Source organism: Prionailurus bengalensis, chromosome D4 (assembly GCF_016509475.1).
Source record: "Prionailurus bengalensis isolate Pbe53 chromosome D4, Fcat_Pben_1.1_paternal_pri, whole genome shotgun sequence".
In the NCBI taxonomy this organism is placed as follows: domain Eukaryota; kingdom Metazoa; phylum Chordata; class Mammalia; order Carnivora; family Felidae; genus Prionailurus; species Prionailurus bengalensis.
Window position 1 is genome coordinate 93,196,763 of NC_057359.1, and position 12,624 is coordinate 93,209,386.

General features: G+C 56.2%; 1 protein-coding gene across 5 annotated transcripts in view; it reads left to right on the top strand.

The window, feature by feature from the left end:
- The first annotated feature begins 4,159 nt into the window (after positions 1–4,159).
- CAMSAP1 (calmodulin regulated spectrin associated protein 1) overlaps positions 4,160–12,624 on the top strand; it is a 59,455-nt gene continuing 50,990 nt past the window's right edge. For 4 of the 5 annotated variants that reach the window (XR_006295092.1, XR_006295093.1, XR_006295094.1 and 1 more), the window contains exons 1-2: positions 4,197–4,314; positions 4,463–4,622. Coding sequence is in view for 2 of the 5 variants with exons in the window: in XM_043566778.1 (XP_043422713.1) it covers positions 4,463–4,622 (160 nt within the window). In the remaining 3 variants the exon portion in view is untranslated. Of the gene's footprint in view, positions 4,315–4,462; positions 4,623–12,624 lie in introns of all 5 variants that reach the window. The other variant, XM_043566779.1, reaches the window with a different exon arrangement.

Consider the following 12,624-nt stretch of genomic DNA (forward strand, 5'->3'; position numbering starts at 1 on the left):
ACAGATAAAAAAAAAAAAGCATACCACTGCAAAAATAAACCACAAACGCAGACAGCGAGAGAGGAATAAAAGCACAAAATAATACAAAACGATGAACAAAGTGGCAATTCTGAGTTCTTACCTATCAATAATTACTTTAAACGTAAATGGGTTAAGTTTTCCAAAACATAGGACATATCCTGGCTGAACGGATTAAAAAACAAGATCCAACAGCCTGCTGCCTCTAAGAGACTCACTTTGGCTCTAAGGACACACAAGGGCTGAGAGTGACGGGACACGAGAAGACATGCCTTACACATGGAAAGCCAGTGATAGCAGGAGAGGCTGTGCTCATATTCACATGAGACAGACTGTCAGTCACAATTGGTCACAAGAGACAGAGAAGGTCGTTGTATAGTGATAATGGGGTCAGTTCATCAAGAAGATATAACAATGGTAAATACTACATATATGTGTGTGTGTGTGTGTGTGTATACATAGAGAGAGTGTGTGTGTACCCAACAAGAACACAGAGCACCTAAATATTTGAGATAAATAGTAACAGACATCAAGGGAAAAACAGACATCCAGTATACAGGAGAGACTTTAATGCCCCACCTCATTAATGCCCCATTCTCCTATTGAGAAGGATCTCAAATAAACACCTTAACTTTACGCCTCAAGGAAACACAAGAAGAAAAAGCTAAGCCCAACGTTAGCAGAATGAAGGAAGTAATAAAGATGATTAGAGCATAAATAAATGAAATAGGAACTAGAAAAACAATGGGAAAGAAATCAAGGAAGCTGGTGTTTTGAAAAGATAACAAAACTGACAAACCTTTTGCTAGGCTAAGAAAAAAAAGGACTCAAATCAACAAAAGTATAAATGAAAGAGGAGACATTACAAGAGACACCACAGAAATACAAAAGATCATAAGGGACCAGTGTGGAGAATTATATGGCACAAACTGGATAGCCTAGAAGAAATGGATAAATTCCTGGAAACGTAGAGCCTACCAAACCTGAATCACGCATAGAAAATCTGGACACACCAACAGTGAGATTGAAAACGTCATCGAAAATCTCCCAACAAAAAAAAGCTCAGGACCAGATGGTTTTACTGGTGAATTCCACCCAACATTTTAAGAATTAACATCAGTCTTTCTCAAACTCTTCCAAAAATATTTAAGTACTCCCAAACAAATAATCCAATTAAAAAATTGGCAAAGGATCTGGACATTTTTCCAAAGAGGACATATAGGGGTGCCTGGGGGCTCAGTCAGTTAAACGTCCGACTTCGGCTTAGGTCATGATCCCACGGTTAGTGGGTTCGAGCCCCGTGTCGGGCTCTGTGCTGACAGCTTGGAGCCTGGAGCCTGCTTTGGATTCTGTGTCTTCCTCTCTCTCTGCCCCTTCCCCACTCAGTCTCTCAGAAATAATCATTAAAAAACAAAGAAAAAAACACAAGGAAGACATATAAATGGCCAACATGTACATGAAAAGGTGCTCAACACCACTGATCATCAGGGAAATGCTAATCAAAACCACAAGGAGTTATCACCTCACCCACCCTGTCAGAATGGCTACAATCAAAAATGGAAGAACTGACGGGTGTCGGCGAGGATGTGGACAAAGGGGACCCCTGTGCACCGTGGGTGGGAATGGTGGTGCAGCCACTGTGGAGAACTGTATGGAGGTTCCTCAAAAATTAAAAACAGAACCACCTTATGATCTAGCAATTCTACTGCTTGGTATTTATCCAAAGGAAACAGAACTACTAATTTGAAAAAAATACCCGCACCCGCATGTTCATTACAGCATTATTCACAAGAGCCAAGACATGGAAACAGCCTGAGTGTCCATCAGTTACATTGTTATACACATACACACGTATATCTCACAGGCACGAATGAAATATACGAATACAGTCATAAAAAAGAAAATCCTGTCATTTGTGACAACACGGATAAGCCCCCAGCGCATTACGCTAAGTGAAATAAATCAGAGAAAGACAAACACTGCATGACCTCACTGACATGTGGAATCCAGAAACCAAACTCGTACAGAAACAGAGAGTGGATCTGTGGTTGGCAGGGGCTGGGAGGTGGGGGAAATGGGAAGATTTCGGTCAAAATCGTTACCAACGTACAGTTTTAAGAGGAGTAAGTTTTGGGGATGTAACGTATAGCATGCTGGCCATTCGATACTTAACTGTACCCTTGAAGGTTGCTAAGAGAGTAAATGTTAAATGTTCTCCACACACACACACACACACACACACACACACACACACACACGGCAACCAGGTGGGGTATGGATGTTAACTAACCTGACCGTGGTAATCATTTCACAATAGGTACCTACATATAAGTACTACGTGTGCTGTGTATTACACATGTACCAAATTGTCACGTGGTACAGCTTAAACTTACACAGTGTTGTACGTCGACTATATCTCAGCAAAGTTACAAACGACGACGACGACAACAACAAAAAAACCCAAACCCCAAACTGATTTGCCACACTTGAAAAAAAAATTATATACTACGGCAAGGTGGGATTTGTCTCAGGAATTGTGAGGCTGGTTGAGTATCCGAAAATCAAATCAATGAAATATACCACATCAATGGGATGAATGAAAAGGTCTCACGGGATCATCTCAATAATCACAAAAAAGCACCGGACAAAACCTAACACCCTTTCGTGATAAAACACTCAACAAAACAGGAATAGAGGGGAAACTCCCCAACCTGATTAAGGCAGAAAAGCCACATTTGACAGGGCACTGGGCAGTGGCTGACCGGATGCTTTTCGTCTAAGCCCAGAAACAAGACTAGGATGTGACTCTACTGGAGGCTGTGGCCAGGCCGTTAGGTAAGAGGAAGAAATACACGACGCGGGGATTCAAAGGTAAGAGGTACGACTATTTTCGATCACCGAGGTCATCATCTTGTGTGTAGGAATCAGGTTTAGGGATAGGCTGAAAAGCTGTCGGAATTGATAACACGTCCATCAAGGTTGCAGGATACAGGATCAATACCGAGACCCTAACAGTCACCCTTGACCCCCATTCCTTCTCTCCCCCTCCAGGGTCCACATCAGGGGGCGGTGTCCCTACTGAATTCCGTGCCCTGCCCACCCCCTCTTCCTTGACCTCGACGGGGTCTTTCACACGCTTTCCCCACTGTGTTCACAGTCACTCTTTGGCTGCCCATCCGGGGGAAGGGGTTGGAGCTCCCAATTCTGACCGGCCTAGTCTGGCTTTGGACTAGTAGGCGTCCCTGTCGCTCACGTGACGGGACTGCCCGGCCCCCGCCTACCCTCACCCCCCACCCCCGCGCGTCTGTCCTTGGCCGCCCCTGCCCCCGGCGCGACCTCCACCGGGGCTCTCCGCTGGGTGCTTGTGCAACGACCGCGGGCTCCACGTTCGGGCTCAGGGCGGCGGTTCCCCGCCCCGGGATCCCCACCCAGGAAGCCCTCGCCCCTGCTCTCCGCGGGTCCTGGGTCTCTGGGCCTGGAGGTCTCGGGGGGAGGGGGCGGCAGAGGCGCGGGCGGGGTCGGTGCCCACCAGGTCCCCCTCCCCCCGCTGCAGGCTCGGGGTCCCCGCGATGGTGGGCAGGGCGGCCCCGTCAGCAGTGCCTCTCTCCGGGAGGGGGAGACGCCGGGGTTGTGCAGGGGCCCGGGGGTCGCCTTCCCGGGGTGGCAGTCGGCCCGTCGGACGGCGGCTGGAACCTCCGGTGCGGACGGCCGGGTGCCGGGACGGAGGAGGCGCGGCCCAGACAAAGGGCTGCTGCGGAACCCGCCCGGGCTTGCCCACCAGCGCCCGCCCGCTCCGCGCGACCCGCGCCCGGCGCCCGGCGAGAGGGGCGGGGCCGCAGTCTGGCCCTATGCGCGTGCGGCGGTGGGCGGGGCGAGCGCGGGGCCGGGGGCGGGCCGCTCCCACTGCGCGTGCGGCACTGAGCGGGACGAGCGCGGGCCGGAGGCGGGGCCGCAGGTTGACCCACTGCGCGTGCGGTAAGGGGAGGGGCTAGCAGGGGCCGGGGGCGGGGCGGAGGGCGGCACCCACCGCGCGTGCGCAGGGCCTCGGCGTTGCGCGCGCTCCCGCCGGTTGGCCGCCCCCTCAGCGGCCGCCGCCGCCGCCGCCGCCGCCGCCGCCCCCGGCCCCCGGCCCCGCGCACGCGCCCCCCGCCCCGGCCCGCGGCCGGCCCGCGCCCCTCACCTCGCCGCCTCCCCGGCCTCCGGGCCTCCCGGCCTCCGGGCCCCCTGGCCTCCCGGCGCGGCCCCGCAGCATGCAGCAGCAGCACCCGCGGTGGCGGCGGCGGCGGCGGCTGTGAGGTGAGGCCGGGGCGGGGGCGGCCTCCCGGGGGCCGCGGTGCTCGCGGGCCCGGCCCCCTCGCGGGTCCCGGCGCAGCGAGGGGCGCGGCGCCTTTGTTGCGGCGGAGGCCGGGCGCCGCCCGCGCTGCAGCGGCCTTTTTGTGTGCAGATGGTGGACGCGGGCGGCTGCCCGGCCGGGGAGGGCTGGAGGAGGATGGAGGCCGCGCCCGACGGTGCCGTGGACATCGTGCCCCTGGACCGCTACGACTCGGCCCGCGCCAAGATCGCCGCCAACCTGCAGTGGATCTGCGCCAAGGCCTACGGCATAGGTGGGCCGGGGCCGGGGCGGGGGCGGGGCGGGGGCCCGGGGAGGGTCGGACCGCGGGGTCGGGTCGGGGTCGGGGGCCGGGGCGGGGCCGAGGGCGGGGTCGGAGCCCGGCGCCCGAGCCGCGGGGTTGGGCGCACCGGGGGCTGGGGGCAGGGGCCGCCTTTGTGCTCAGGGTCGCGGGCCGCGGCGCAGTGCCGGTCGCCTCCGGAGCGGGCTGCGGCGGCGCGCGGTGCGGGGGCGTCTGCGGGGGTCCATCGGCAGGTGCCGCGAGGAGTGGGCGCGCTCCCCTAGCTGCCCGGGGGTGGGTGCGGGGCCGGGCGCGGGGCCGGGCGTGGAGTTAGACTCCTGGTGGGGCTGGAGTGCAGGGGTAAACCCTGGACGCCCAACCGCCCTGGATGCGCGCCGAGCATCCGACGCGGAGTTTCCTAACGAGAAATCGGTCTTTGAACGGATTGTGCTTAATGAGCATCCTTCCTTCGGTTAATTCCCGTTCTGAAGAACTAGGTAACCTTGGTACTGGATCCAGTTCGTTAGGCCTTAATATGCTTAGTGGATTAAGACTTTCCTATTTCCAGCCCTTGGAATTTTGCAGACCAAGTGATTCTCGTAGTGGCTTTATTAATATCTGGTGCTTTGTTTTGGGCACAAACTTGGGGGCTGATACTGTGTAATCTTCTGCCTTTTAACTTGAAGCCTGTTCAAAGATGGCCTTTACTCTGGTGCAAACGTGCCTGTTTCCAGAGTGACCCTGATCTGGAGAGGGCCCTTTGGGGAGGAGTTTGGTGGACCCGGTGTGAACACTTGTGGAGCAGGGGTGCCCTGTGCCAGGGTCTCACCAGGTGGCGTGGCCGGGGCCGTAGGGAGGCGCCCTGCAAGTCCCAGCCATTCCATGCGTCGCCCCGTTTGAAGTTGGTTCATGGCGCGTAAGGAGAGTGCTTTCCTAGAGTTTGCGGTTGACCGCTTTTGTTTATGGTTCCGTTGAAGACTGCTCGGTTTGTGTGTTGTGTGGTCCGGTCCGCCACCACATCCGCGAATTTCGGTGCTGTTGGGGGAGGCGTGGAATTGGTACAAGTTACATAGGAAACTGTACAGTAAGAGGCGAAGAGGAACGCTGGCGTGGCCCCTTGGTACGGGGCAGTCAGGTTAAGGACAAGCAGGTGCGAGTAGTCCTTAGCGGCCTCTGTTTCGTGTTGGCGGTTGGTTACGGTTCACCACCTCCGCCTCCATCCCTCAGCTACGTGGTGGAGGCCCACGGGTTCTTGCACCTTCTGACACTGCCTTCTTACCTGTGACGTCCGGAGGCTCTTCCCAGCTTCGTGCAGGGTTCTTGCTTTTCCCCCCTGCGTAGTATTTCACTGGAGGCCCGTTCACTGTCCACGGGCGCTGGCCGGTCCGGTGCTTTGCTCTTGGGCACACGGTGCGTTCTTGGGCGCAGCTCCTGGGGCACATGTGCGAGGTGTTGCTCCTGTATGTATTTTTAAGATTTTACGAATGGTTATGACAAGTTTCTGGTGATGAATGCTACACGGACACGAATACCTTTACGAAGTGCTCTCCGTTGGCTTTCCGGGTTTTTGTTGCGTTTCACTTCGGCACTCCACGTGGGATTGGTCAGCGATCTGGTAATGAATGTGTGCCTCTCAGGGTTGGTCTAGTGTTACTTCCAGTACCAGATCTCGCCTTAATACTTGTCGACTCATCAGGTAATTAACTCAAAAACTCGTGTTAAAATGGGCCTTAGGGGGGGCGCCTGGGTGGCGCAGTCGGTTAAGCATCCGACTTCAGCCAGGTCAAGATCTCGCGGTCCGGGAGTTCGAGCCCCGCGTTGGGCTCTGGGCTGATGGCTTGGAGCCTGGAGCCTGTTTCCGATTCTGTGTCTCCCTCTCTCTCTGCCCCTCCCCCGTTCATGCTCTGTCTCTCTCTGTCCCCAAAATAAATAAACGTTGAAAAAAAAAATTAAAAAAAAAAAGAAAAAAAAATAAAATGGGCCTTACGGTTTTGAAATCGTTAAAGGTGGGTGTTTATAGAACGTGAGTGCGTGGGGAAGAAGAGTAGGTGCTGTCTGAGCATCTAGGACTGTTGTACATTGCCCATTGGTCACCATCCTGTGGCAGCGGTGTGCTCATCGAACTCTGACTTTGGGAGGTCTGGTTTCCATTCAGTTTCCCTAAAGGAGAAAGTTTTTCCATTCTGTACGTCGATTCAGAAGGGGAGCAGGTGCAGTTTTTTTTTCTAGTTGGGAGTCTCTTTAAATTTACAAATCTAGGGGCGCCTGGGTGGCGCAGTCGGTTAAGCGTCCGACTTCAGCCAGGTCACGATCTCGCGGTCCGGGAGTTCGAGCCCCGCATCAGGCTCTGGGCTGATGGCTCGGAGCCTGGAGCCTGTTTCCGATTCTGTGTCTCCCTCTCTCTCTGCCCCTCCCCCGTTCATGCTCTGTCTCTCTCTGTCCCAAAAATAAATAAAAACGTTGAAAAAAAATTAAAAAAATAAATAAATTTACAAATCTGGGAGATCCTAATTCGCGTGATCGAGAAGACTCACCTTGGCTGAGCTGAAGCGATTTTCGTGGAGGTCACAGCCTGGGTGGAAGATTCGGTGTTACTGGCACACAGTCTGGTCTTTGAGGACAGCAGAAAGGTGGAGGGGGGATTTTGATAGGACGGTATAGGCTCCCCCCCCCCCCCCCCCCCCCCCGCAAAGTTCCTTTCCTAATCCAGGGGCCTATTCTTTGTTTCTTCTTTTGGACGTTTCCCTGTGTGTCTCCAGCTTAGTTTCCAGCTAATTAGACATGGTTCTTTCAATCAGCAGCTTTAATGGTGAATCAGCGTTGGGGGTGGGTATGACGATGAACATGGCTTCAGTATTTCACTTGTGTAGTTGTCGTTAAGCACCTAAATGAAACTGACCGGCGGTTTCCCTTTGTGTGGGGATTGAAAGCGAGCAGGCTGGCTAGGTGAGGTGCACGGAGGCGCCCTTCCTGTTTTGTGTTGGCCTTTTGGGACTCTCGGTGTCTCCTGGGGTATCCTCTGGGCCAGTGCCTGCCATTTGTAGTAAGTGGGGAGGCTCAGGAGAGTCACCTTGGCCAGGCCTGTGGCGGCACGTTTCAGTCCGGGAAGGTTTCCTCGGGCTTCCGTCTCTGCTTGCTGCCACCAGGACCGTGGGCCACCTTGTACTTTTAATTTTAGATTTTGCTCCTCCGTTTTTGGGGCAACAGTGGTTTCACTGACGACGCTTAATTATTTCTTCTTTTTAAGAAATAATGTATTGGATGTGTTGGGAGTTATTCCTTTAAAAGTGTCTGCAAGAGGGGTGCCTGGGGGGCCCAGTCAGTTAAGCGTCTGACTTCGGCTCAGGTCATGATCTCACGGTTCGTGAGTTGGAGCCCCACATCAGGCTCCGTGCTGACAGTTCAGCCTGGAGCCTGCTTTGGATTCTGTGTCTCCCTCTCTCTCTGCCCGTCCCTTGCTCATGCTATGTCTCTCAAAAATAAATAAATGTTAATAAAGAAAACAAATAAAAGTGTCTGCAAGCAAGAGTAGAATCTGGGGTGCCTGGCAGGGTCATGAGTTCAAGACCCACCGGGGGCCTAGACTTGACTTTAAAGAAAAAACAAGTGTAGAACCCGTGTAGCTGGAATGTTTTGCGCTGTCTTTCTGGGCGAGAGCTGTAACGCGTTAGCAGTTTGAAGGAGTGGCTCACGGCACTTCCTCTCCTACAGAGTGCGGGGCCTGCTGCGCTCCTGCCTGTTGATTTTAGCCCACGACCTTAGAAACCTAGGGGCGTCTAGGCCTTGGTTTCGGGGGTAAGGGGAGGGTGGTAGTTTCTGTTACCTTCAGAGGGAAAAACCAGCAGGGAAAGTGCTAGACGGCATTCTGCTGTTTGTGGACCTGTTGCCACGTAGCCGAGTGGTGGTGACTTACCCCGGAGGAGCCCTGGAAGCTGAGCCGAGGCCGACCACAGCTCCCCACTCCACCACCTGAACCGGGCAGGGCCGTAGGGGCCGCCACGGTCAGCCCTCTTTTTTGTGGGCAGCACACTGGGGTGGAGACAGGCCACGGGCCGTCTAGAGCCCGCTGCTGGCGGGGAGTTGACACTCTTTTCCCCTCACTCTTGCGTGGGAGTAATCACACAACTGACCCGAGTGCGTGTCGTGCGATGGGTGGTCACATGGGACGCTCTGGCCGGCACAGCCGTGAGGGCCGTCAGCAGTGCAGCCGCCGTGGCCTCCCCGCCCGGGCCGCGAGGAGAGCCTCGTTGATACTGGGAGCAATGTCTCTTTGTTGTCACCTCCCGGCTCACCACCTGGCTTTGCGGCAGTGACCTTCGGTCAAGATGAGTCGTGTGCGCGGGACCCCTCTCCAGGCCCCACAACCAGAAATGGAGTGCGGCTGCCGGTCTTGTCCCTGGGCCAACGGGAGAGCCTGGGCCGTGTCAGTCTTGGTGCGGAGGCCCTCAGCCGTGAGCAGATGGTCGTTTTTCAATTGGTGATTCACCCGGATTACTGCGTTACGAGTTTAGAGTGTATTTTTTAATAGTCTTTTGTTCTTGGTGAGGGGTTGGGTGCTTCTGAGACGGAGGTGATGCGTCCTGGGTGCACCTGCTGGGTCGACTAGATAGCGAGGGGGCCGCCGCCTGGCCTTCTGGTGTGACTTTCCCTCTGCTTGGGGGCGCCGAGAACCGCCTGGTGTGTGTGAGCTCAGGGGTCACCGTTGTCCGGTTTAATGCCACGTCTGCAGCACTCGGCTACTCGTCACACACATACCAGCTGAAGTAGAGGGATGCCGTCTGTATTCTGCCGTGGTGACCGGGGCACGGATGAATTTGTATTTGTAAAGCTGCGTCCGTGTGCCCGTGCCTTCTCTCCTGTCCCGGCGCCACCGTCTGAATGTTAATCAGAGAACTGACCCCCATCTTGAAGTTCGCACTGCCCTCATCTTTTAAATTCGAGCGACCCTTGAGGTGGTTGGCCACTGTTGTGTTGCCGCATGTTAAACTTGCGCTCATGTTCTTCCAAGAATCCTGGAACGTGTAGGCTTTTTATCTCACTTGGCCTCCTCCCGGCTCATAGATTTCTCTTGCTGTTGATTTTTCTGTGGCCGTAGTGCTGTTGCGGGTACCAGCGTTCTTTTTCACTTTCTAGCTGAACTGCCTTTTGAAAAAGTCAGACGGCTTTCATTTTTCATCTGAATGTGACCAGGATGGAGCCAACGTGACGTTCGCTGGGCCAGTGACAGCCACGTAGCTGTCCCGCGTGTCATTGGCGCGCTACGTGACGTGCAGGGCTTGGCGCTGTGGTGCTGTCCCCTCGCTTGCTCGAAGCCACGGGCGCGGTTGAGCACCTCGCTTGCTCGAAGCCACGGGCGCGGTTGAGCTACGCGAGGGGAAGCGAACTCAAGCCGCGTGGCGTCACCACGAGAGCCGTCTGCGGGCCGGCTGTGGAGCAGCAGGCGGGTGGATGGGGACCGGGCGCCGGGGCTGCGGGCGGCGGTGGGGGGTGGGGGGGCGGCGTGGGGCCAGAGGCTCTGAAGGGCGGGTGAGGTGTGGGACCGCTCCAGGAGTGCAGGGGTGGCTGGCTGGCCCGGTTCCGTGCGGGCCAAGACATGCTCGGCAGAGTGAGTAACGTCCCGATAGGATTTGCGGACGAGATGGTAGCGATTAGTTTAGAGGACCGTCTGGGCAGCGTGGCGGTGGCGTTCCGGGCCTGCTGGGGATTTCTTTGTGACGTGTGCCTGGGAGGGTTTCTGTGTAGGGGCGTGGGACGATTCCTCAGCGGGTGGGTGTGGGTGGGGACTGTCATCAGGTGGAGGAGTCGCATCGAGGTGCGTTCCGGACAGTCGCGTGCGCTGGAGGGCTTGCTTCGCGTGGGTCTCTCCCGGCCCTGGAGGTGCGAGTCCCGGATCCTGCTGCCCGCGGGGCTGGTGTCCGGCGAGGCCGCCTCCCGGTGTGTAGAGGGCCGTCTTCTCGCTGTGTCCTCACCGAGCTCTCTGGAGCCTCCTGATAAGGCCACCTACCCTGCTCGGGAGGGCTCCGCCTTCACAGCGCCCTCACCTCCCAGAGGCCTTGTCTCCGCTGCCGTCACCCTGGGGGCTGCGTCCCCGCGGTGCCCAGGCCTTGCCTGTCTTGTCTGCAGGGGAAAGGAGAGCGGGGATGCGCCGACAGGTGTGAGGGGAGCAGAGCTCCCGAGACCGGCTTGGCTGACGCAGGGGAAGGAGGCAGGAGTAGTCAGCCCTTCGTCCATGGAGCTTTTCTGCTTTCACGGCTTCGTCGTCACACGCAGAAGGGCCACCTCCGAGCTGCTCCTTCTGGCTCCTTTCCGCCCTGTGGCCTGGCCCTTTCTGTTGTTTACGCTGCCCAGGTCACTTAGTGCCCCTCGCCCTCTGTCCTGTAGTCACTAGAGACTCACGTGGAATTAACCCGACGTCCGTCCGGCGAGTGCCGTGCTGCGAACCCTGGGGTCCTCGATGGCCTCTCGGGGCTCGGGTGGCGCTGGCCACGGCCATGCACACAGCCACCTGTGCTGCATAGCCAAGGAGATGGGCACCTGGGAGAGGAGCAGGTGCCGCGGCAGGACAGGGGAGGGGAGGGGGAAACTCCCCTGAGGGAGTCTGGAGTGTTCCCTTCCGGAAAGTGAGGTGTTTGAGACCCGGGCCTTTCAGAGAAGTCTCTGCAGGGGAGGTACATGCCTGTCGTTTGGTTGGAATGCGGTGAGAATTTCAGTTTGGAGCTCTGAGAGCACCAGCTTCGGTGAGGTGCACTTGACGTACAGCTGGCTGCACACGTTTTGAGGGTAGTAGGCTGACTTCCGCACCCCTGTGAACAGGACCTCGGTCATGGTTGACGGTGTTTTCACGTCTCCAGGGTGTGCTTGAATCCTCCAGCCGGTCGCCACCCGGAGCCTCGCTGATCTGGGGTCGCTGTGGATCCCGGCGGTTTCCTAGAGCTGCCTTCACCACCCACCGAACATCGGCCGCTCTCCGTTCTCTCCGTCGGCTTCCTTCACTCCGCCTCGTGTTTTGCAGCTTCAGCCGCGTGAGCGCGCCTTGTCGCCGAGTGCTGGGAGCAGCGGTGCTGGGAGCAGCGGTGTCGTCCTTTGGCTGCCCGCGCTCTGCTCCCTCCCCCGCTCGTGGACGGGCCCTCGGATCGCCTCCCGCCTGTCTGCCACGAACGCGGCCGCCGCGAGGGCTCGCGACAGGTCCGTGGGAGCATACGTTTCGGTTGTCTCGGGGCGAAACCGTGGAGCTGCTGGCCCACGTGCGTGTGCGTGACCGCCCTGCTGGTTTCCGAGGTCGGTGTATCCGTTCCTGTTTGCGCCAGCGAAGCCCGAGTGTGAGTCCAGACGACCTGCATCCTTGCCAGCACGTGGCATTGTCAGTCTTTTTAATTTTAGCCTTTCGAGTGAACGGGTTGTGATGTCTCGCTGTGGTTTGGATGTGCATCTCCCTGATGACTAATGGTGACGAACATTGTTTTATCCGGTCATTGGCCGTTTGAGTATCTTTTTTCAGTTGAGCGTTTTCGTGTCTCTGGCCAGAGTCTTAAAAAAACTGCACTTTTATTCGAGGCAATTGTGTTAACGTGCATTTGTAAGAGAGTTTCGCCGGCGGTAACTTCTTGCAAAACTGTAATTGAATATTACAACCGGGAGAGTGACGTTGTATGATCGGGATGTAGAACATTCCATTCCCACAAAGATCTCTTCAGTTTTGTTGCCCTGTTGTAGCCACACCTGCCTCCCTCCCTTCTGCTTTCCCTTCTGCTTGCCTGGGGCTTGTTTTGCTGGTTTCTTGCGGTATGGACTCGGATTATTGATGGCTTTTTTCTTCTCTAGGGTAAGCGGGTAGTGCCGTAAATTTTCTCCTTGGTGCTGCCTTAGCCGCATCCCACGAAGGTCTGGTGTGTTGTGGTTTCATTTTCATTCAGTTCTGTGTCCTTGATTTCCTTTGCTACTTCTCCTTGACCCGTGAATTTTTTGTAGGCGTAATTTCCACGTGTTGAGATTTTCT